Consider the following 26176-nt stretch of genomic DNA (forward strand, 5'->3'; position numbering starts at 1 on the left):
CAAAGTAAAATACTTATATTAATATTGGTTTACTTGTAATAATATTTACACGAACATTTGTGGGAACACTTACAAGAAAAACAAGTAACTGTAACTTTGGCATCAAATAATTAGAATCATATATTATTCTTGGTTTCTTTTCAGAAAAACATCTGTAATAACTCACATTAAGATTATAATAAGTATAATTAATAAGTTATGGTTATAAAATCATAAATGAATGATAAATCAGAGAAGCTGAAGAAAATAAATGTGATATAAGTTATGGTTATAAAATTATAAATGAATGCTAGATCAGAGAAGCTAAAGAAAATAAATGTGATATAAATGTGATTTTGACATTGAACTTGAAATGGTGTAAAAAGGTGTAACTGCAATTAAACATCACTGATATGTTGGAGGTAGAGAGTAGGTGAAAGGTGAAAGGCAAGGAACTAACAGGAGAGCAGAGATGATCAACGCCTTATTTAGAGAGTAGGTGAAAGGTTGTGCAGGCAATGGACATAGGAGGTTGAGCAACCCTGAGACATCAGCACAGACATCAGGACATAATGTCTGTAAGACAGTGATGGATATGAGATCATCTGTCTGAGCAGTCAGAAACCCTATAAAAGGTGAGTGCAAAAGAGGAACCGTTCGTTGGATCCTCCGGGCAGCTTCGAGCCAAGAGATGGACAAAGAACTCTGCAGCTGAAGAAGAGCCGGGGCCACGGAGCCGAAGACTGTCCTGCTCATGCATGGGGACCAACCCGTCTGGCCCACAACCTGTGGCTTCGAATCGCACTTCTCTCATCGGCTGGGTTCAGACCCCAAAGACAAAGATGAAGACAAAGGCAAAGACAAAGAAGAAGAACTGGTGCCTTTTTTCCTGCCAGCACCAAGTCCTGTGTGACCTCACCATCCATGCGGAGAGGAGGCTCATCAGACCTGCGGAGATCCTGACCTTCATCGATCAACTTCCTCCTCCTGCTGCAGCACCTTCTTCATCATCAGACCTACAGAGATTCCTGCCTTCGCTGATCAACATCTTCCTCCTGCTGCAACATCTTCTTCATCATCAGACCTGCGGAGATCCTGGCCTTCATCGATCGGCGTCTTCCTCCTGCTGCAACACCTTCTTCATCATCAGACCTGCGGAGATCCTGGCCTTCATCGATCGGCGTCTTCCTCCTGCTGCAACACCTTCTTCATCATCAGGCCAGGTCTGGGGTTCGAAACACCAAACTCCGTCCGTCTCTCTCAAAGGTTCTCTTTTTTTTTTTTAGTTCTTAGTATCAGCAGTAGGGAAAGATAGACTAGATGATTGATTTTACTTATTTGATTATTTCTGCTACTGAATTAAGCTGTACTGACCCTTGCAAAAATGCCTTACTAATAAAATATTTAGCATAAAGAAAATCTAAAAGATGTTGTGGACATTCAGTTAATGAGTCACCTTAAAGTTCTTTGATGGTTGTAAAATAGCTGTGATGTTTGATTCTGGAGAGGAAAAAGTTTAAAATGTTTTATAGGTTGCTGGTAGCCCAAATTTAAAACGTCATCCTTGGGACTCGCCCGAGTCACTAAAACCTACCTGGTTCAATAACAAATGCAAGTTGTAAAATAAGAGAACGAGCGACCGTTAACAGGTGTGCTCTGTGAAACTAGTTGGCTGTAGGCTGCTCAGTCTGGCTAATTCACAGGGGGAAGAAGGGTGAGACACCTGGATGTAGGCCGTTAAAAATCAGGCGAATCGTTTCTCGAAACCAGCTTAAACAGAGTTTACTTCAGTTCTGGACAGGGTAAATCCCGGCAGATTTAGGAAACTCAATTAACCCGTTAGAAGGAGAGCTGGTAGCACATCTCCCCTCTCAGAAGAGGAAGTAGAGAGTGAGACAGTAGAGACAGAAAGGAGGGGGGGGGTGTTGCGCAACAACAGCTTGTAATGCTACACTGTGGCCACCAGACGTCGCTCTGACAAAGGATTAATTATTAGCTCTCAACCAACGTCTACATGTTTTCATTTAAGATCTGTAAGCACGTTTACAATCAGCAAAATAGTTAATCACACTCAGGAGACTTTAGTTTTTATTTTTTTTAAATGATTGAGCGCCTTCCTTCTGAAACATAATGCCACCTGATATCTTTTTTCCTTTGGGTGTGGACTCAGGTCTGGTTAAACGATTGAAGTGCCCCACATGGGTTATAGTATGTAAAGAAATGGGTGGACACACTGATTTACACTTGTAATGTCCAATATTTTCATCTTGACTGAGCTGTGAATAGTTACATAAAAAGTTTTGGCACTTATTTTCATTGACAATATGAACCATCCTAAAAAAAAAAGTAATCACATGACGCCTTTTTATTTCAAACGTGACACTAAATTATCTACATAACTTGCCCCGTTTACATAAATTTTACACATTCTTCAGCACAGCAGGCTTTGAATTTCTGACCCAAGCAGTGCGATCAGAGGCGCGTACGTCTGACGGTGCCGTCAGAGTTACGCACGGAGGAAAGCGGCGCTGCCATTGGTCAACATTTTCGAGGTCGCTGCCCGCCGCTGTGCCCTCCCATCCGCCTCACTCCATCCTGCCAGCCAGAGGTTAGTCCGAAGAAACCGAAAATGTGATTTCTTTTACTGTTACACAAGTCGGTTTAATGTTTGCGGTTTCTGTGTCACTGTGTGGAAACTCTTAAGAGCGAGTGACGCGCATGAACCGGAGCGGTTGCCGTGTTTTTTGGGCTTCTCCTGGCGGAGGCTGGAGGACCGGACGGCGGAGCATCGACTGAGGTGCGTCCCAGTAAGTCATGTTGCAGTTCGGTTTATGCAGCTTTTTGCTTAGGAAGAGGGTTGCAAACTAAAATACCGGTTCGTAAATAGTGTGTGCGGGAAATGTCAGATTCACATTTGGTTCAGAATTGACACTCGGATAGAGAAGCTGTGTTTTTCTGCCACCATTGTGCGGACGTTAGTTTGTAGCATAAATAATGAAATCATGGGTAATGTCACGTGGTTGAGAGAAATACAATTTTACTCTAATAACCGTGGGCTCTGTTGTCCGTCAGGACTCCGGGTTATTTCTCTACCCTCATCCCTAAGATGCTTCCCTGCCTGCGGAGAGTCCTGCGGCCTGCCTTCTCCTTGACAGCCGGGAGAGGACTGACCAGAGCCGGACACAGGAGCAGCGGACCATCCGCTGTAGTATCAGGCTCCCCGGGGAGGCTCGCCTCACAGCCTCCGCTCTCCGCGCTGGTGCAGCGATGCTACTTGGGCACACATCCCCTGAAGGAACCCGTGGAGCCCCTCAACTCACCCCGCGGAGCCAAGGACTTCATTTACAGCCTCCATCCGTCGGAACGCAGCTGTCTGCTGCGGGAGCTGCATAAGTTCGAGTCCATAGCCATTGCTCAAGGTAGGTAGTGTTTTACAGTGAAGCAGAAGGTACAAGGTGTTTCATTTCAACACCGTCAGTATGATAAAGTTCGCCCTCTAGGTTCAATCATTTGTGCTCTACCTGTGGACAGCTGTTAACAAATATTTGTGCAATTTCTGAAAATGTAATCCATGTTTTTGTTTGTGCGTGGATAAGTAAAAAAATTAATGCAGTAACATTGATTCGGGTGAAATTTTCTATCTGCATCTCTTGGAGACAAAAATACTTGCTTGTAAAATATTATGTTTTCAACATATTTGAAAAAAAGAATCCTATTATTATGATGCACGACGATGACTCAAGCTTTTCCTTTTCCTTAATCTGTCTATGACCGATGCACTTCTTTAAATGTTGTGTGTAAATGCATGAGCTCTTGCACTTGCCAGTCTAGCAGGGGTTGAAACTGTGATGTCTGTTGGCATGGAGCTAGCTCTGGTTAGCTCTGTGATTCACACTGTTTAATTTGAACTGAGATTAACTGCAGTTTTAAATCCCAGCAGGGAGAAATAAATTAGGTGTTTTATTAAAATGGTTATTATAATCTCTTAAAGGATAATTGAGGTCTGAATGGCCTTCAGCTGTGGGCAGATTCTGGTCAAATTCCTAAACATAAGAAATGGAAAATCTTTAAATTCAGCTCTAAAGCTGACTGTAGGCTTTTTTTCAGAACCATTTCTCATAAATGTTATATGATCTATAGATGAGGAGCTAAAAAAAAAAGAATATAAGAACCTGGAGTGCGTGTGGCTGAATTTTGACAGACCTATTTAACCCGTGATCATATATTATCAATTTTGGACTGATTGCAGTCTGTTTGATGTTTCTGTTTACAGCAGGTATAAATGCACTAACCTCTCTTACACTCGTGCCTCTTCTTATAAATCTGCAATGCTTATTATGTGGTAGAACAGCTTGGAGGGCAGTGCTTCTAGACCTGATCTGTTGTGCAGGATAAATGATTAGTAGCTGGCATTGTCTTAGGACATGTGGGCGTCTTTTCGTTTTGTTTTGATTTGTGCCTTCATGTTGCAGCAGTTTTTACAGTTTTTGTTGGGAGTCTAGAATACCTGTAAGTATTAATGTCAGGTTTAAAGTGGACTGGTGAAGTGGGCTCAAGCAACCCAGAGATATCTGCTGAAAAAAATAAATAAATGTTTTTTTTTCTCCAAAGCCATAGCCTCAAGGTAACTGACAGGAAATGTTAATAATTATTTAATTTTATAATTTTATCGGGCAACAACTCTTTCTTGTTGTCACTGATATTTACAATTTTCTAGCAAAACCTCTTTTATTATTTAATCAGCAATTTAATCCGATGTTTATGTTTCCATTACTTGATAAAGCTTTGCAAATTTTGGCATTTCATATATCTTGATTCAGGGCTCTGGTTCTAGTGAGGCTACCAAAAGTCGTTTTGCACAAAAATGTTGAGGCTCAAATGCTGTTGCTTGTAGGTAGCATTTAGTGAATTGTACAATGCACTCAGTGTGGAGGCATTACTGCATCTCTGTGTAACGTAAGAATACAATTATGGGAGCATGAGAAATGCATCAGAACAGAGGATCTCCCACATGCAGAGAGAAAGTAGTCAATCAATAAGGAGGGGAATGCAGCGGGAGAAACAGTTAAGTGATGATGAAGAGGCTTTTGCAGCTTCTGTACTGACCCAAACTGTTCACACTCTTTCCCACTGGGGATAAAACATGGCGTCTGTGCTTTACCATACTTATTATTTATTAACAGGCTTTAGTTTCATATGATAGTGTGAGATATAAGAGAAACATAATCTCGGATCAACTCCAGAAGTTAAGATTTCAAATATTTGCGTAATTGGTCTCAGTAATATCATAGAAGGACATAAGAAAAAATCAGATGGATTTTTCTTATGAGGATAGAAATCCTGCTATGAATTCTGCAGCGCTGCTAAGAAGCTTGGTTTTATTCTCTCACACAGTTTTGCAAATTAGTTTCCTCATAGGTTTTACAGACCAATCTTAAATCTCTCTTTAAATAATGTAATACAAACAATCGTACAGACAGGAATTTGAAAATGAATTGTTTTATATTTTATATCAACACTTGTTTGTTTTTAAGCTATGATCTTGATCCCCAGAAAATGACAGCACTTGAACATTTTCAGTTTCTCATATTGCAAACATAACCTTAAATGTATTTTATTAGAATATTGTATGATGGGCCAACACAAAGTAGTGGATAACTGTGCGGTGGAATGAGAATGATCCCTTATTTTTTGTGCTAAGCTAAGATAAGGACACAGAAAACATGTGGAAGAATTTGCTCTGATCACATGAAACCAAAATGAAACTTCTTGAGCTTTGTGACATCCCCATTTTTGGAATTTTCCACAGGAACTAAACAGGGAGAATGGGAAGGTATAGAGCTTGAAAGCAGGTTGTTTTTTTACAACCTGCCCAGCCTATGCACGATGGAATATAAACAGAGTAATGTGATATTGTAAAGTATCACATGTAGTTTTAAAACACTTTAAAACAGCACTTGAAAGGTCAAGCTGTGTAGTTGCAGATGTATTGGATTGCACTTCTTCTGTACATTCTTCAGTTGCTGAAAACAGGCAGATTTAACCTGTGTCTATATCCACTGCCTTAAGTAACAACCGTGTGAGTCTCGTACACCTGAAGCGAAGGCAAACTAATTCACAGGAATGACATAGGTTGAATATTCTCTATCCACACATTTACTGGTTTAAATAGTCACATGAAATCTTGAAGTTGTAACCTCGATTTAGCTTAATAAGAAAAGCAGAATTAGTTAGTTTGCACTTTAAGATTTATCTCTCCTATAATCACCAAATATATATATATTTTTTCTTTAATTAAGAAATTCAGGAAGCTCAGGAATAATTGAACTAATTTTTCAAAAACTACTCCCAGGCAGAAGAAGAGAGGACATGGAGAGCTTGTGTGTTTTTGGGAGACTAATCAGTGAACTGGATGGTTAAGAATTTGGAAACATCTGTGGATAAAGTAGAAGATGATTAGCAACAAGGTGGTTGGGGACCCGAACAAGCTGGCGGGCACTTAAGGCGGCCTAAACAGGAAATCTCTTCAGTAGTCCCCAAGATGACGGGAAATACAGGATTCAGCTGTGAAATCTGAGATAAGAATGTGTGTTAGCCTTATTTTTGGTCTTGGCTGTAACCCTTTCTGATAAAACGGGTCCAAAGAACAGGAGTAACGGCAGTGCCCTGCATTTTTTAATATCTTGCTTTTCAAAAAAAGGTAATAAATACATAGATACAATCAGGAGATTTAATGTATATGTAATATTGGAAACAACTAAATACTAAATGAGCATCATTACTTTTCGGTTTGTTTTGTTTGTTTTATTTTTATTTCAGCAAATAAAAATAAAACAAAGTTTTTATATAGATCCATTGCACAAACAATGTTGGGTTTACATGGTGTAAACCCAACATTAAATTTATTTGAAAAATTTAATATTGTGTTTGGACCACATTGATTTTTACAAAATGTCTGCCTAAATTTCCTATTACAAAACAAATCAAAAAACTAGAATAGTATTGAAAAGTTGTCTTGTTTAGTTATCTTATTTCAGTAGATTAATTCACAAAGATGTTATATAAAATAACACAACACATGTCGCAACATGTTATTTAAAATAATTACACACAGTGATGTTTTCAAGCCTTTATTTCTGTTCACTGTGAGCAACACCACTGTGAACCGGCCACAGAGTCTTGTATATGTTTTGCTTCCATGCTGTGGTTAATCCCTTATAAACCATTTGATACTACACTTTTCCTTCCACTTAACCTTCTATTATTATGTTTAGACACAACTCTTTGTGAACAGTCACTGAGGTGGCAACATGCAGAGGACATTTCCTGTCCTCCTCTTTCACCCTTTAGCCCTGCCCACCGGGAATTCGCTGACGTCCTCACCTTCATGCTATAAAGACTCTGCAGGATTCTCTTACCTGCTATGTATACAGGCTACAGACAAGCTGAATCAGTGATTGCTGGGCTGGTTGACTCGCTGTGGCTGCTGTATTGGCAGGAAGATATTCTTTTTTTTTGACAAACTCATCAGCATCCATCATCTTTCATCTTTTCATGCAGCGGCTGCAGGAGATTCAAGACTTTATATTTTAGCTTAGATACCTGCACACAGCGGAAGCATGTTGACATTACTCAGTACATGACAGTGAATTAATACGGCGTGCTATGGGGGAGTCATGATGATGGTGGGCAAATTTGAGTGTGTTCTGTTCAAATCAATAGTTATAAATTGAATTTTACAATCAATTGTGCAGAAATTGGATCAGTCAGTTTTCCTCCAAGACCTCTGACATGTGAGGTGGAGTATTCTGACTGAAAAGTAGACTTTTTCATGTGCAGTGAATGCATCATAACAAAGAACTCCCACCATTTTAAGTCTTTAAATGCATCAACCATCAACATACACATGGATGCAGTTTTGGGACATATGCTTTATGGCATAAATCGGGACAATCTGGTAATTTCTACATTTTTATTTTGAGACAAAAGCACCATCTGCATCAATCCATCTGCAGAATTTTTTTCTATTTTATGTTTTACATTTCTTAAGAAACTAAATCAGGACCTTTCAGATTTAACCACAAGTTGTAAAACCTGCATACAACTGTATTATTTAATTATTTAATTAGTTAAATAAACCTTCACTATTTTTCTTTATTTTAAATGTTGCATTTTAATATGGCTGTTGGAAAGACTGAGCATTTTACTTTGCACTGAAATAAACTGTGGTATTTCATACGTTCCACTTTTCAAATCTTCCCTGAACCCAGAGGCTTTTGAGGACTGTAGATTGGTTCATTGGGGAAAAGAAAGGCCAGAAAAAAAGGCTATTTGTGTTAAAGGTCACATATATAGAGCTGGTGACATTTAGACTGTCAGAGGTTTGCACTTTTAATTATTTACCTTTTGCAGACAAAATTTAACCCAATAGTTGCAGAAGATGCTGTTCCTCAGACTGTTTTGATTGCAGGCCATCAATCAATTTATATAAACTTACTTGGTTTATTTTTAATCTTTGGAGTGGGTACATATTTGTCCAACATCAAGATGGGTAAATTGGAACAAAAGTTGAGCTTTAAAATATTTGTCAAAGAACAATTGGATGCAATCTTGGAGTAAAAAAAACTCATCTAAATTTAGCATCAATATAACATTGAATTTCTTCTTAAACATCCTTCTAAATGCCCAAAGATAAACATCAACCATGCTAAACCCACACAGTACCTTTTAGTGTGTTTGAGTCCTCAGAAGTGCTTAGTGTGTGAATAAGTACCAACAAGAACTAATCAAATAGTCCAGAGACTTGGATATTCATATCAAATGAGGAAGTGATGAATATTTTAGTTCAAAGAAATGAAGGAAGCCTCCAGTCCAATCATAGCTCAACTCTTCCCTATCACTGATAACTTCTAGATAATGAAATTCTTTTATCAGAAGTCATTTTGATTTAATTGCATTAATGTTTTCTCAACATATTAAGATGTTTAAGTTCTAGATAAAGTAGGTATTGCAGAAATACTCATTAAATGAGTAGATGAATGTGGTTAGATGAGGCTCATTTGTCAGAGTAAAAGTATCTTTTGAAAATAACATTTTAATGTTATTTTCAACATTTTTTTCACTTTCATGCATGTGAATGCATATAGCGACAGTGGAAATGTAAAAGAAATTAATTCTGCATTTGTTTCAATATTTATATATTGTTTCTCTGTTATAAATTACAGCTTCAGATGGATAAAAAAAAAATGTATCTTTTGAGGTGAACAGAGAAGCAAGGAGTTCTCATCTCCTTCCACAAGATAACCTTCTTTTCTAAGAGCGTTTTCATGTGCCATACTGCCTCAGCTCACACTTTATCGTCATAATACTTCACAGACACAGTGCTGCAGTATGAGAGTGTACGCTGACATATAACTGACTGTGACTGATGGACAATCAGATTACCCCCCCATTAATGTGGAAGTGACTAACACTCCTACACATCTACACACACTACAAAGATGTTGCTATCATGTTTGACTCCCAGAAAAAAACAAGACCGATTCTTTTAAATCACTCACCTACCAGGAAGTCAGCTCAGTTACTCTCCTGTGGGTTTTGTTAGTTTAGCCGTTTCTGTGATAAAACCACACCAAAACGTTTTAAATTTTATTACAGTTATGTTACACTTAGCAGTGTTTAGAATTATAAAGGAAGAATTTTACTTTCTAAAGTTCTTGCTCAGAGAATTTCTGTTGAAAACATCCCTAAGTTTCTTGTTTAATTAGTCCATAAGAGTGTTGAGCATTTGCTGTGAACCCAGTAATATTTGGCTGTGCTTTGTGTCATAATTTTTCTCTCTTGGTGTTCAAATACAGGCAAAGTTGCTGTATGGCATCCTCACCCAGGATCCGACCAGATTCTGTTTTTTCCTGCTATGCAATTTATTACCAAATCTTAGTAAACTATTCAAACTGTTACATTTATCTTATATGTTTCTTTAAGAAGTTTGCCAGGTTCCCTCTGAACAAATGTATTTTAAATTGACATGAAAAATACCTAAAGAGAAATTGTGATTAAAAAAAGTGAAAGATTAAAACTTGTACACATAAAATCTCTAAATGTGGACTAATTAGACACACTAACTAAAGGTGACTGTGATGGAGACCATGGGTTCCATCCCATGTTGATTATTGATATTATGTTGTTTTCAGTTCAAATGTGTTTGTATTAGTTTTTGTTTAGTTATATTGTGACATTTGGTGAACATTCTTTGTGGGGGGGAGACTGGCCATCTTTCCTGTTCGGAGAATGTGGGAGAGAGGGGGAAATGTCAGTTCGTTTTGATTTAGATTAGTTCAATTTGAGTTAATTGAGTATTTGCCTTTCTGGGTGTGTCTCAGCAAGGTGGATCAGAGAGGGAGACGAATGCTCCTGGAGCATACCAACTTCCATTAAGAGGGGGAATACTCTGAGGATTTATATTTAGTTATATTTACTTTTGATTGACTTTAGATTAGTTTAATTTTAATAATTTGCATGCATGTAAATATTTGTTGGATCATTTATTGTTAGGTTTGTGTAAGTAGTGTTTGTTTGTCTTTTCTTTTTGGATCACCCCTTTACCTGGTGTAAGTGTTGGAACTTGCCTCAGGTATAAATGTCAGCTTCTTTGTTTCACTAAGGAGGGAAGGGTGCTGGTGTAATGAAGATTTGGAGCTCCCAAATAAATCCACCTCAAAGACATTTGTTGCCTCACTTCCTTCATTAAACGCAGAGCCTCCGCCGGTCAAAGTGACAGTGACTTCTAGTGTCTTTCTTTAAGCAAAACTTGATAAGGACTAAAAACAAGATTTTCAATGTCTTGCCAACCTTAAGCAATCCTATATGTCCACAGACCCCAGTGGTTAGGTAGATGGAGGAATGAATTATATGACAGAGCCACGGCTTAAGCTCAGGTATTGGTATTATTATGCAGAGCAGGAGCTGTTTGATATTCAAGGTGGCTTTTGTTTAAATGAACCTGTCCACTCAGTATTGAGGTCAGAAGGCGATGATGGATTATCTTATTTTTTCTTTGTAGATGAGCTTGACCTCTGACAAAACACATTTAGTCCTAGGATTTTATTCATTGCTTCATAAAGTAAAGTTTTGACTTTTTGACACAGATGTTAGTGAGAAAATTTGAAAAATTTAACAAGAATAATCAATGCTAAATTAATTTAATTTATTTTAGATTTAGATTCTTTAATATGAATGTGCCATACTTTAAAACCGGTACCAAATCAAGCTACAGTCAGTACATGAGTGTCCAGTACTTTTTGCTGGAAGATAATATTTACTGGAAGCTCTTTAGTGCTACTGAGTATTACTGATCAAAGAGTAATATTGCTAATCACTGGTTGGCAAAGCAGGCAGGTCTGATTTAATGTATGGTACATGGCAAATGGTATTTTATTTTGTACCTGGAAAAAATCTGGGATGAAATTATGAGGGAAAAAAACAACTTCAAACTTGCTATTAGGTTTCCTACAAGGTTTGGAAAAGCATAGATGTAATTTGTTCCTTGATCTGGATTAGTTTGACAAAAATAGAGAATTGAAAAATAGAATAGATTAGAAATAACCTTCACCTAAATGACCTACAATAGCCTGAATTCAAGTGTACCAGCAGCAAATGGAAAGGCAAGATGAACCATGCAGTTTTCACACAAGAGTGAAAATATAAAACCAGAATTTAAAATGTACAGCATGAGGAAAAAAAAACTGTGCAGGTGTTAAATACTGCACACTTAGATACCTTCTCAGTCTATCAGTTTTTAAAATATGTTTTTTAAAATTCCATATCTGATAATGTGGTAACTATGAGTTGATGTTTTAATCTAACCTGCCAGGGACTGCATGGGGAAATGAGCTCTTATGACTTCATCTGGTACATTTACATGAGGGGGTGAAATACTCATGTTTATCAATTGCAATGTCCCTTTTTAATAGATAAAATCTTTGTCCATAGTGATGATATACACTGAATTTATACTTTGAAATTTGGCTACAGATAGACTGAAAGTTTGGATCTGGGAAAGAATGGTGTTTGACTGAAAAAAATGTATTGAAAGCAGCAGTACTTTTTATCCTTTATCTGATCATGACAGCAGCTACTGAGAACAGTATATGTGAAGCACCTTGTCCACATGTCCATGTGAAGAGCAGAACAACATTTTTTGTGGGTTTGCTTGTGTTTTTGAGTGTCATTGTGTCAGAATAAGAATATGGAGACACATTTTGTAGCAGGAAAAATGGTTCAAGTACAATTGCTCTAGTCAATGTTAAGGTTAAAACAGCACATGGTTGACTTTTGCCAGCTTTTTGATAACACTTGCCTCTCCTTTCCATTGCTTTAGTTTGCCATTTATCAGGTGGGTCATTAAAACTTGATGGCTGTTTGCCTTTGTTCTGTTTAAGGTGCCTAAATAATAATAAAGTTGTTTTTCTTAACTACAACTCAATGCTCAGTTATATCAAAAAAAAATTTCATTTCAACATCTAGCTTGTCTGGACTCCACTTCTTCAGTTAATAACAATGGCTGTCAGTATTTGTCATTTTATGATAATTTTATATGTATATCTCATCCCTTCTTATCAGGCCTAATAAATCCAAACTTGATGCTGATTTTTTTCCTCGCATTTTAAGTTTGTTAGTGAATGCCATATCCACAAGATCCTTTTTGTGTTTAATTTCCAGTTCCTGTCTTCGACATCGCAGGGGGAATAACAGGGACTGGGCATTTGATGGATGGTTTTAACCTTCTATTGTTCCTTTTCTTTTGAACCCTGGCACACACACGCCCACACACACACGCAAAATCGAACGCACATCAATATAATTTCAATTAGGCGACACTAATTTATACAGCATGTTTAAGGACTCACACAACACCATCTCAGATAATGGAACTCTCTTAAATGCCATATATTTCTGAAACAAAGAACAAAGGTGTCTCTTAAATTCACATTTGCAATATTGAATCACACACAAACACAGAAACAAGAAATATTGTGCCAGTTTGAATAGCTTGTAATAAAAAATGCAATTGCAGCTTTTCTTGTTTCTGCCTCTGTGACGCTAATACCTGAATTGGCAGAAAATCTCACCACCCATATTTTTCATTTTTACTGAGGCGCAGGAAGCTCAGTATGAGCTGACAGAGTTTCACTCATCAAAGCTGAGCCTTGCTTTGGTTCTTGGTTGCCTCAGACGTATCTCCATTTTCCAAAACTCTTTTCACACTTCACTTTCATGCTGTACCAGTACCAAGCAGCAAAGTCTGTAATGAGCCATTTGTCAAGGCCAAAAAGTGTCAGCAAAGTGTGACTTGTTCATTGCTTTGTTTTTTTCTTTTTTAACAAAAGAAGTACAGTTCAGTGTTGGTGGTTGAATCACACAGAGAGCAGCAAAAGCATAAAACAAGAAGGTGAAACAAATAATCGTATTGAACAAACTGGTGACACAAACATCAAAAACAACAAATCTGCACTTGTTTTGTGTTTATCTGTAAACACTGTTATCAGAAGGTGTTGTAGGTCCTGTAGTACTGCTGAAGTTAAGAGTAAAACCTGGTTGCCCTGCTCCTGATTAGCAGCTCATCACAGCCCATTAAATGTTTTCACCACTCAGGTCAGCTGAATTTGAAGTCACTCTGGACAATAGCTCTTGGGGATACAAGCCCACAAGCAATCAATACTCTGAGAACAAGAGGAGCTGTGGGGGGCAATATACAGCAATGTCAGCCAGATTAGAGTTGATGAATGGCTGGATGAAACCTGGAGTAGAATTCAAGCTCCTTTTAATTATGGAAAATTGTCCTTTACAATGTTCTGTAAAGTGTTTCAACAGAATGAAAATCATGTACTTTAAGACTAAATAACTTGGTATTTTAGGGCAGACATGTAATTTTATTTTTGCTGTATTTGAGAAAGCTGAGGGTATATTTCTGTATCAGTGAGAAAAGTTATGAAGCTGAAACAGCAGCTATGTTGTTGATGGGTTAGGTGCACCATAGGAAGGTTTTATTTAATACTTCAATAGTTGCTAAACCAGAAATAAAGTCTTGGCTATGGTTTCTGGTACAAAACAATACTGGCTCTGTGGAAATTACTTTCATCAGTGTCAATTTGTTCTTCTGCTGTTGTGGAATAATTGATGCTTATTAAGCTGCAAGGGTTTTCCACAACCTGCGACCGGAGATAATAGTTGATTAGCTGAAAGAACGCTCCAGAGGGAATTTTGAAATGAGCAATACTTCATTTTGCACAAGCTGTCGAAGCTGGAGGCAACAGCACATGTGAGCAAAGATGATGAACTTTGTTTGTACATTTGAAATGGACCTTCAGTTCTCTGTCTTTGCTAGAGCAACATGAGAGCATTGTAATTTGAGACGGGAGAGAAGTGAACAGGAATGAGGAGAGGAGGTGGAGAAGATGGAGCAGGAAAGGTAGATGTGAACAGGAAGGCTGGCTGAAGGGACGATGCCACCACACCCTGGTGGGAAACTGGAGGCTCCGGTGGCCAAACTCCCATTGGTGTTTCCTGTAATTGGTCACCTGGCTGTTGCAGTTCGCTACTTCCAGTCGATACTCAGCGGTAATAGTCTTCCTCCTATCTGCTCTCTTTCCTATATCAGTGCAGACAGCATCTGGAGACTGCGAGTGCATCTGTGAATTCACACACTCGGTTGTAGTAACAGAGGCTGAGGAATACTCAGCTGGGAGTTCATTTGGCTTCATTCCCTTAAATAAACTCTTCCTCTATCTGACCTTACCTACAGAGGTAAAATAAGACCGGAGAGTGATGCCATAGACTTCATTATGTGAACTTACATATCGTCTGACCTCACGGCAGGGAATCCAATTTCAAGCAACCTGCAAAGGAAATGATCTTGTCGTGTGTGATCAGCCTTAAACTCATGTAATTGTCTTTGGTTTTATAGCTCATCATGTGCTCCTTCGCAGTCTGCAGGATAAACCTGGAGCTTATCCTACAGTCTCTCAGCCCATATACAGGTCACAAGACATTATTGTCATCCTGTCTTCAGCTTAATTGCCACAGCACATAAAAACTGTAATTAGACTCTCAGCTTAGTTTTATTTTCAGCTAAGTTAGGCCAGAGAACCACGTAAAATAAATTGCTTTTACACCTTCTGTCTTCTCATCTTTTATCTGTGTCCGTTTGTCACCACTCTCCTTCACAAACACTTGTCATATCTGATAGCAGGTTCTGTCTCCAAGGCCTTGTTGGTAACAGAAATATCAATGATATTGCCTTTGTCCTCACACCCATGTTTGTCTTGGGTGAAGTGACAATGATCAAAAGCTGTTTCCGATTTCCTCTGACTGCTTTCCATCTCCTCTGGCATCTTGCTAAATGTTATTCCCACCGTCTCTTGCTATTTTTCTTTGTGTCCAGACGGTCCTTATTGATCGATTTTATCATTTGAACTTTAAACATATCATTCATGCTGGGATGTTCCAAGATATTTTTGTAACATTTTTTTTCATTCATCTTTTTTCAGGGCAGCTGGAAATCGCACCACCTACTGCAGCCCAGTTGAGATATGGTAAGTCTATTCCTCTCTTTCCTCTGAAGATCATGCAGAATGTGGTGATTTATGAATTTGTTTACATAATGAGCTCCTCTAAGTCAGCCCTCAACTGCCTCCTCATTAAATCATGAATTAATTGTGATTAACTGATTTTTTTCAAAGTCTCTAAGAGCATAAAGTAGGCAAAACTATGGAAAAAAGCAACAAATTATACCTTGATCTGAATAAATTCAGGAAAAGATGAGACACAACGCCATTTCTGAAGCCTGGGAACTCCAGAAAACCAGAGTGAGAGTCATTTTTAACAAGCAGATAAGATATAAAACAGTGGTAAACCTTCCCAGGAGTAGCAGGCCTACTAAAACTATCCCAAGAGGACTTTGATGACTCATCAAGAAGATCACAAAGTAACCTTGCATAGCTTCTAAAGCTCTGCAGACATCAGTGTCACCAAGTAAGGCCAGTGTTCACAATTCATCAGTAAGAAAGAGACTGGCAGAAATTGGAATCCATGGGAGAGTTGCTGACCAAATGTAAATCAAAGGCCCATTTTACATTTGTCAGAGAACATATTGGTGATCACCTATCTCTGAAATGAGACAGATGCTCAGTAGGGGTATAATCAGGACAATTGAAGGGCTTTTTGAGATTAGTTAAATGTTTTTTTTTAGCAGTGACTGGGTGCTTTTAGCTGAATTTGTGGGATAATTGTTAAAGGATCCATGAGCTATGACTAAGATTAAGCTTTCTGAAACTGGGAAGCAAGCTTCATTCCAAGGTGCCCTGGCAGTCCTGATATTCCATTATGCTCTAAAGATTAAAGGTTCCCTGTTTCAAGATTCAGCAAACCAACCCTAATACCAAACTGAGCCCACTCCATGTTTTTTGGCATCTATGTCTTGTGAGATTATCTACAGTCCCATCAACATTAAACTTTTTAAAAATCTGGGAAGCTGTGCTCACTGAAAAATGAAGCATGAAATGGTTTGTAAATGCTCTCGTAGCCTTTACATTTAACATGGATATTGATTAAGGAGCACATAATACCAAAACACCCGGCAGCATGTTTGTTCCCTTTAAATTGGTTGATAAAAAGCTTGGAAACCCCTCTAATACTAATTAGTGTCGCAATCTTTTGGACTTAAGAGTTTTTTTGTTTTATAATTTTGATCCATTTTATTTAAGGTTTGTTTTAAGTGATATTCCTAGGTGTATATCTACATATCATGCTTGTGTTCTGTTTTTCTATGTTCCCTGATTCACTCCATACTTTCCCTCAGAGCCTGGCTCTCACACATTACCACACCTGTTCCTTTAGCCATTGTGCTACATTCAGTAATCAGACACCGTAGTATATATTCAGTTGGTTCAGTCATCCCATGTCCCATGGTTCTCCATGTCCCAATGTTTCTGATTTGTTCTGTTTATTAAAGCCATCTTTCCTCACCACACTTGTTGTCTCAGATCTGCAATGGCTCTTCAATTAAACTGAAACCCAACATAGAGATAAAGACTTCTATTAGAGCATCTCCATAATGCTGAATTAATCTCTAGATAATGTATTATTAGAAAAATGTTTATGTAATTTTAAATTTTTCCTCACATATCACAATATTATCATATTGTAAATACATGCGGGTTGGCACAGCTCATTGTTTTTACCTCAATCACTTCAAGAGAAATGAAACATTGTTTCAATAAGCTGCAGGGGCAAAAACAAATTTTTCATGTCTCAATATATTTCCTCCGTGTGATAAATATCTCTTCATGCCTGGAGTTGTGCTTTGCCAAAATAACCCTTTTCCCTGCTGAGGCACTTTGCTGAGCAGCTCAGTAAAACTCTTACAGACTGATTCGACCTGCTGTCTTGACACATCAGCGTCAGGCACAGCTTCCATCATAATTCACCGCAGCAGGCTTTTGTGTGTTTGATTCTTTCATCAGTTTTTTTCACTTTAGGGAGTTCTTTGTGAGCTCTTTGTTTTTGTAACAGCAGCAATAGATTTAGATTGGACTTGGAGTGCCAAGTCCAACCTTAGACCTATGTCCTGCAGCTTTTAGATTCATTTCTTCAACACACCTGAATCAGATGAATGTCTCGTGACCAGGCCTTTGCAGCAATGAATGCTGATGTGGAAACTCAGGATTAAAGCTCTCCAGGACTTGACTTGGGTGCAATAAATAGACCTAAAATGTTGAAATATCAATATGATGACATGTTTAAGCTTTTATTATATTAGCTTCAGAAATAAGAATCAGTCTGTCAAATAATGATAGAATTATGTTCATGTATATTGCATATTATGAGCTTTTGGATCTCCTACAATCTCATATTTATTGTCTGGATTTCTCCTCTGTTAGAAATGATTTTGTGAGAGAGATCAAATATCGAGTTTCCAGTGATTGCTCCTCTACCAGAAACTACTAATATGGATAATCAGGAAAAAAAGTAAGGTGGACGGAATGAATCCGTTGAGGAAAGTTCAGCCTGATGGTCGTATTCAACAAAAGGTCACAAGCTGAAATCAATTCACATCAGTCATAAAAAGGAAAAATGTTTCCAAAAATCCATCAACACAATTAACAAGCAGATATGTTACAGTACCAGAAAAGGTTATCCTTTAAGTTATAAAATCCTCATGGAGAGTGTGTCATCTGTGCTCCGCCAAGCTGTACAGATGATGTGGATTACTGGTGTTATTGTTTCAGCAGTTGGATTTCATAGGGTGAGGTACCTTAACTACAGTCGCTTAAACTTGAATCATAATAAGCTAACTCAAAGTGGGTTGTGACCTCTTCAAATCTCATTTCACAGTTCCTTCAGAACATGAATCTGTCTGCATTATTGATAGACTGTGCTCTTACAAAAACATATTTTTGCCCTGCTGACAATGAAGCTGCATCATCTAGTATACTGTTTTGTTTTTCTTTTGAAAAACAAATTCAGGTCCAGTTTAAAAAGACTTATTCCACTGTAGATAAATTGAACTTGCAGTTTGTGAAATGTTTGGTCAGGTTTTGCCAGACTTGCATTGGGATTGAATATGCAGGTTTACTGTCACAGTTTAAGGCTGCTTTGTATTTTCCCGGTCGGCAGTGAATGCATCCTTCCTCCCACCTCATCCTTAATTACTTGCAGCTGTGCCTGACTCTACTTGGCTCCCCAGTACTCCCCAGCCTCTTCCCAGATCAGCTGCTGCCTTCTACTCTCACCTCCCCTTATTTTCAGTGACACATATAAAGATCGATCATTTCTTAATACCTTCTACTGTCACTTTTATCATTATTCCAATAAAAATCACAAAATATTAATATATGATGTCCATATTATTTGTCCGTGATCTCAACCTACTTTGATTTTGTGCCCAACAAACCTAAATGATTTTCCTTCAGCTGAATATGATTTGCTGGAGTCCCATAACCACATTTCTTTACAATAGAGATAGAAAAGATGCTAGAAAACGTTCAGTCATCAATTGTATGAAATGTCTCCAGATATGTACAAATTAGAAGGGCCCAATGCAACTTGGTTGATGACAGGCAGCTCTTGTTTTGTACCCAAAGTCACTACGACTTGACCAAGACTGCTGAAGCATAATACAGGAAAAGATTGAAATGACCAAATGTGTCTCTTTGTGCCAGGTTTTGTATGCTAATAGTTTTTTGTTTGCTTCCCAGTCCTGCTGCATAATGCCATCCCCTTTGTAGGATTTGGATTCTTGGACAACTGCATCATGATTGTTGCTGTAAGTGTCGGCTTTCTAAAATAGTCCCAAGGCATATTTATGTTTAAATGAACAATGTGTTTACTAAGCATGGATGCATGGAGTTTACAGATTCACTAGCATTAGGTAAGTACATTTCTGTTGAGCAAACATATTCCTGCTGAGTGAGCAGAAAAAGAGCTTTAGTTGCTTTTTGAATTTCTCTCTGGGGGTGTGTTTGATCATCACAGGGGACGGTGGTACAGAAAGTTGTTTTCTTATTATTTCTTATTCTAAATGTAGCTCATAAAAATATAAATGGAAGACATGATAATAAAAACGCATATTTTGTGTATTTTCCACTTTTTGAAAAAAAGTAAACCTAAAGTTGGACTGCATTTGGATCCTCCTGAGTTTTATACGTTAGTTCATACTGAAGGAAATTAATGTGGCCTGAAGGTCTTATTTTTCTTTTTGGACATTAAGCTACTTACTGAGACTGAAACTTCGCATCCTATTCTAAAACGATATTCAAAAAAGCTATTTAAAGTTTAAGGTTGTGTCAGAGATATGCTGTACAAATCTGAAAGCTTATGGCTTACCTTATAAAGAAAATAAATAATCTCTCCAGTAACCCGTGTTATTGTTTTCTCAGGGCACACAGATTGAGTTATCCATCGGCGTGGTTCTTGGCATTTCTACTATGGCAGGTAAAAGATTTGCTTGATCTTTTTTATGTTCTTTCCATCATAAAAATTTAAACTTTTTTCAAAATTGATCAGACATTATATGTTTAGATAAAGTTAGCCCCTTTCAGAAAGATCTGTTCTGGGAACAAGACGACTTCTCAGATACTTCTATAGTGATATTCTGTCTATAGCATTGTACCTTCGCTCAAAGTCGTGATCCAAGTATCTAAGATCTCTTTGTGGAGTTGATGTTTGAAGTTGTTGCTACAGCAGCAATTGATCCACTGATCTTTTGTCTTTCCCGCTGAGGGTTTCTGTGTTTCTGTTGTTCCAAGTTTGGTAATCCTCGACATTCAGGGTCATAAGCAGCTGAGACGACAACAAGCAAAGGAACAGACTTTATTTATCACTTCCACAGTAATGTTAAAGCTACAGAGCAAATTTGTTCACCTTAACATCCTCTAAATCGAGGTTGTTGATTTCTTTCTGCTCTAGTAGAGATAAAATTAGATGCTTAGAAACAATTCAATTCATGTTTGAGTCTGTTTCATAAATTATTTCATTATTTTGCTCAAATTATTCCTAAGGTTTAGACCATATGAATGTTTTATGATACTTGTTTTGTGAAAATGAAATGGTTTATATTTTGTTTTCTCAAAGTGTCTAGAGAATCAATAGTAATTGTTTATCTTGAACTCACAACCTCAGTTTCATTAGCATGTTTTAATGACATTGCCAGGAGAAACGCTGCACCTTTTACCTGCTGTCAGCGTATAACTATTCTGTAATTACTCCTCTCTCCTCGCATTTTTTGTAGCTGCTGCTCTTGGCAACCTGGTATCTGATCTGGCAGGACTGGGGTAAGACTTGTACATATGCACGCACGACACAGATGAGAGTATACTGAACAAAGCTTCATTAAATATTAAGTGCTTTAGGTGGTATAAACGGCATCATTAATCAGGGCTAGTGCAAACATTTATGCTTTGTTTGAAGATTATGGCACAAATATGGATTCTTTTTTTAACATGTCTAATGAAAAGAAAATATATTTATAATGCATCACAAAAAGAAATATGCGAAACACTTAAAAAGTATTTACTGTATACTCAGAAAAGGTCATTTGTGAATAGGAATGCCAAAAAAAGAATGATATGGATACAGAATTTCAGAAGAACTCTTACAGACTCTTGTTGCTCTCTGTCAAGGTCCATCAATGTAAGAAGCTCATTGTTTGCATTTCCTTATGCCAACTGAGCTTGCTAATATTTTTAGCGCCTTCAAGAGGCAACATTAGACCATGCACCATCATAAAACATTAATGGTTGAGGCATCAACAGTCTCCTTGTGTTTATTTATTCTTATTTAAAAAATACAACAGTTGAAGTGGATATGGGTCATGCTGTTGCATTTTATACCTGTCAGCTTGATATATTAGTCGACTCGTCTGAGACTCTCAGTGGACAGGCACGGCTTTGCTGCCATTCAATCATATGACAGACAGAGTTCGGGTGGTCAGTTTGTCAAGGTGAGACTTGATGGGACCTGCCTGAGTTCATTTTTCTGTTCCAGTTTTGATGGATTTGTGTCAGTGTGTGTGAAGGCTTTTTATCAGTTTCTCAGTGGACTGCTTTAAACACTTCAATTCATTTGCCTAACAGGCTGCTTTTGTTTCAATAACAGCAGGTTTCAAGTGTGGGCTTCTGACTAACAGAAGATCTTCACTTTAGCTCCTCTGAGTCACTCGTCCTTTAATAGCAGCTCAGAAAGGGGCCAAGTTAAGCCACTGAACCAAGAACAAAAAAGTCCAACTGAGTTCAATGTCATTAGACACTAATGGCATAGCTGATCAGGTATAAAATGATTCCTGTGCATTTAACTTGCACATACAAACATTGGAGATAAATATATTATAAATGGCTTTTTCTTGTATTCTTTTTCGCCTCACTTCTTACTATTTCACATTTTTCCTCTTTTGCCTGCACTGCTTGCTACTGCTCTTAAATGGCTGGACACAATTTACTTAGAAACACAAATGTGAAAGACAATAGTTTCTTTCATTCTGTAAGCTGACAATTTACACCAGCAGTAAAGTGTGGGATTACAGTGATCAGAGATACTGTGGTAAATTTCCAGTCATTGATTTTATAAACCTTTGACCTGTCAATACTGAGTTTATCAGATTGCATATAACAACAAAACACTATTCTTTCTGCACAAATTGAAAATGTATTTGTTTGCAAAGCAAACATTTTCTCAACAAGAGGATACATTTACAGAGCTGTCCCTCCGATCTCTGAAAATATCACTGTAATATCCTACAGGTTATGTCACAAAGGAATTAAAATGATGACAGCATGTCTCATTTCTCTTGTACAAGACATATTATGGCTCTATTTGTTTTTTTGTGCATCCTAAAATGTGGACATGCACCATATTACGAGATACTGATTTTTTTTTTCAATGGTGTCTTAAGCAGCCTTTATGTTGTAACTGATTTGCAGTTATTTATATTATGATCAGAGTTGATGTCACACTCTGTGTGTTGGAGTGAAGGAGAGCAGTTGGTGCTACACAGCTCTGCAGTTAGAAAGAAGTCTAGCATCTTATATCGGGAAGTATGGTTAGCATCACTAACTGTAAATATAATCTCTGTTAATATTCCCTGTGGAGATAAACCCGTCACTAGCTGAATGTAAAACGGGTCACAGTTGACATTTTGTCAGTCAACATACTTGTGATGAGTTGAAACTTCTTTCACCTGAAGGATAATTACTTCATTTAATTATTCTAAATGAAGTAATCAACAGATGGAATGAAATACTCCATATTTGGACAAAGCTGCTGGGTTTCAGTTTTTACCTGCAAAACCTCAAAGTGTCTGGTGTGATTTTAAACTCCCTGTTTTATTACATTTATCTTGGTAAATAAGCAGATAAACTGTGGAATATAATGATGTTTAAGATTTGTAAAAACAGTTTTCACTGAAAATGAAAATAATACTTTATGTCAGCTTCACACTCTGAGTTAAACCACAGTTACAGGAACAGAAACAAGTGTCAGTAATTAGTGGTCACATTCTTCATCACCTGTTTTCCTCTGACAGTGACTTGTCTGTTTCTGTATGTTTTCATTTGTGTTGGGACCTGTGGTGAGCAATCTGTGCTACTCTAATCCACATATGTTCTGATTTGTTCATATAGACCTCATGTTTCCATCTCCTCAGTGCATGTTTCCATTGACAGATGGCAGAAATTACTCCACTAATACTCTATAATTTCGCTCATGAGTCATTCTGACCATTTGAGCTCATTGGTAGCGATGCTGCCTCCTGTTACCTCCTGGCTTCTCTTTCTCTTTGCATTTCTTATGGACCCAATGCATCAGTGGTGTTCTGGGGCAGACAGTCCAGACAGCAAAGCATTATTGCACTCAGCCAAGGCTGACAAAACGAGATGAAAACTCAGGGCTCCCATTAGTAAACTCTGGGGAACAAGTGGGAGCCAGTGGCTTCTTTCTTGACCCAGATACATTAACTTTCTGTTTCATTTCATAGTCCATCCACTCACTGCCCTGATGCTGAAAATGTTTTATTATCATTTTGAGTCACAAAAAGTAGATAGATGACGTGGCATACATAAACAACAAAGTTGTTCCATTTCTAAGATTTTATTTCTGTGTAGCAGTTGATAAAGGGTGGTCATGTTTTATTTATATATTAAAGTTTATTGGTCCCTTGATATATAGTATTTATCTTTTGAGTAAAAAAAAAAAGAAGAAAATCTTTAAGTATAAATTATCTTGACATGGAGGCACATTGTTGGGAAAGATATGGTACAATTTTTATATTAATATTAACACTTTATTGGTGATGTCACTTATCTAGTTTAATGATTAGCTCAGTTAATAAATAAAAAATAGTCCTGCTCAGTTAGCACGATTGCCTTGCAGCATTAAGGTCTTGAGTTTGAATCCTGGTCTGGGGTCTTTCTGCATGGTGTTCTCTCTGTGCATCTGTGGGTTCTCTCTAGATACTCCAGCCTCTGCCCACAGTCCAAAGACATCACTGTTAGGTTATTGATCTCTACAAATTGCCCTTAGGTGGGAGTGTGTGTGTTGCCCTCCGATGGACTGGTGACCTGTCGCCTCTTACCCAATGACCGCTGGAGATGGGCACCAGGAACCCTGTAATGAGTGATGTGTCCGGTAACACCGATGCATCGGCGCATGCGTCAAACCCATAGACAAAATCCCGTGTCGGTGCGCGTATTGCTTTCAGCAAGTTACATGACCGATACGGGAACTGTTTCGAAATTACACTGGCGCGACAAACTGTGTTTATAAGGAAGCAAATCTGTCAGCGGGATGCATTTGCCAAAAGAACTCTTGATCTTTTATGGTACAGCCTCAACTGTGGAGCATCAAGGCAAATGAAAGGTTTTGTAGTTTGGGACCATTTTGATCTTACATCAGAAAATAAGCTATTGGTTCTCACTTCGTTGTTGTTTCATCCGGTTCTTTTCAGTTTCTACTTGATTTATCTGCATCCAAATTCAGCTGAAATTGACTCCTAGTTTACCTTCATGTTATGTTCTGCAGGTTAAGTGTTGCATATGTTTGACAGAACTGTCTTATTTAAATAAATCCACCTCCTCAATGCTGAGGCATTATAGGGCCAAGCATGAGAATGAAGTCCCAGATACACCTAGGATAAACTCAGGTATACAGCCATTCTACAAATTACTCAGTTGCTTTTTATAAATTATTTCATATAAATGTATTGTTTACTTCATTGTTTTCTACAGCAGGAGAAGTTGTGTCAAAAAAAGTGTAACAGATTAAATTTCAAAATGTTGGAAAAACTTTTTTTTTTAGTCCACAAGCATCCTCATTCCAAACAAGTTCACTTAAATTTTCACTTTATGGTACCTGTTCACATTATTTATTGACTGTATCTAAGAATATCAAATATATTTTGAATGTAACTGAAGATATGACATAATACAATATATAATATACAATAAAATACAATGACTTAAATCTTATTGTATAGACTAGGTCATCAAATCAGTCTGTCAACTACGTTGCCTGTAGGGATTTTTAATGTCCAGCAGGTGTCAGCATTCAGTGACACAGTATCAATACAGTTTTGCCCTGGGTCGAAACGCTTCATGACGCCTCATTTACCCATCACTTACCTGTAATCCTGCAAGGATGAGCTGACGTATAATCAATGTATAGATGTTGTTTTCATTACTTGCAGTTATTTTACCTGAGTTTAATCTGAGGAAAAAATTCTGAGGATGAATGAACTCCAAGTGAGATATGTCAGAACAGCCATGATGCAACTAGAAACCACCTTTGGACCTCTGCAGGTGCAGTTCCCTCACTTCTGTCTCTGATAATAACACCGTTAATGGGAAATATTAGGATTTATTACATAGCCTCTCCAGTTTTCAAGCTGCTTTTTGCTTCTCTGTGAACAACCTCTCATGTTGATGGATGATTCTCAGCAAAAGCATTCAGGAAATGTCATCATCTCATGATCAGTGTAGGTATTGCTGTTGTATTTCATCTCCTGAGCATTTCTTTTACCCCCCTGACTTCTGCTCAAGCAAGTGTGTGGCGTATTGGACTGAATTTGATTGTGCAAAAATGCCCGATTTGTTGTGGGGTTGTGGAGATTTAAAGAACAAGTTTGCATTTATGGAACAAAATGGTACAAAATCAGTCCTAAAATTTAATCTCTCAAATGTTTCTACATAACTTGATGAAACTCGGTGGCTCTCTCAGTCCTGTCTCAGCACCAATGGCCACCGCGACGCTCTGCTATCGTCTTGTCAGACGCACCGCTCGCTGCTATCAGTCCTCCGGCTCGACAGCTCCGGCTGCAGCTTATTTGTGTGAGCAGTGAACTGAGAATCCATTAGTCCCAGTCACTGATTCAACCCCACAGTAACAGTATGTCAGAATATTCACTCAGATTTCTTTCCTCACACACAAACTGCTGCATCTAAAGCCCAGATTCCGTCACACATGGTGGCTATCCATAAATTTGGTAATAATGATCTGCTATTGTGTTTCTGTTACTGTGTTTTGGTATGCATGCATGTTGGCATATGATCGCACATTTAAGCTGAAAAGGTTAGGCTTGATCAGAAAATAGCTTTTACTCATTTCATTTTCTTGGACTGAACTGTCACTAGCCTTTCTCTGAGCAGCTTCT

At 37.9% G+C, this 26176-nt stretch overlaps 1 protein-coding gene across 2 annotated transcripts in view; it reads left to right on the forward strand.

Annotated features, from left to right (window-relative positions):
• Positions 1-2306: 2306 nt before the first annotated feature.
• The window catches only part of LOC102227886 (transmembrane protein 65-like), a 28700-nt gene continuing 4830 nt past the window's right edge, over positions 2307-26176 (forward strand). The window contains exons 1-7 of one of the 2 annotated variants that reach the window (XM_023331494.1): positions 2307-2587; positions 2684-2786; positions 3052-3398; positions 15528-15572; positions 19236-19303; positions 19917-19971; positions 20768-20810. In XM_023331494.1, the coding sequence (XP_023187262.1) occupies positions 3086-3398; positions 15528-15572; positions 19236-19303; positions 19917-19971; positions 20768-20810 (524 nt within the window). In that variant the 5' untranslated portion in view covers positions 2307-2587; positions 2684-2786; positions 3052-3085. The remainder of the gene's footprint in view (positions 2588-2683; positions 2787-3051; positions 3399-15527; positions 15573-19235; positions 19304-19916; positions 19972-20767; positions 20811-26176) is intronic. The other variant, XM_005810184.3, reaches the window with a different exon arrangement.

The sequence above is a fragment of the Xiphophorus maculatus genome, chromosome 3 (genome assembly GCF_002775205.1).
Source record: "Xiphophorus maculatus strain JP 163 A chromosome 3, X_maculatus-5.0-male, whole genome shotgun sequence".
NCBI lineage: Eukaryota > Metazoa > Chordata > Actinopteri > Cyprinodontiformes > Poeciliidae > Xiphophorus > Xiphophorus maculatus.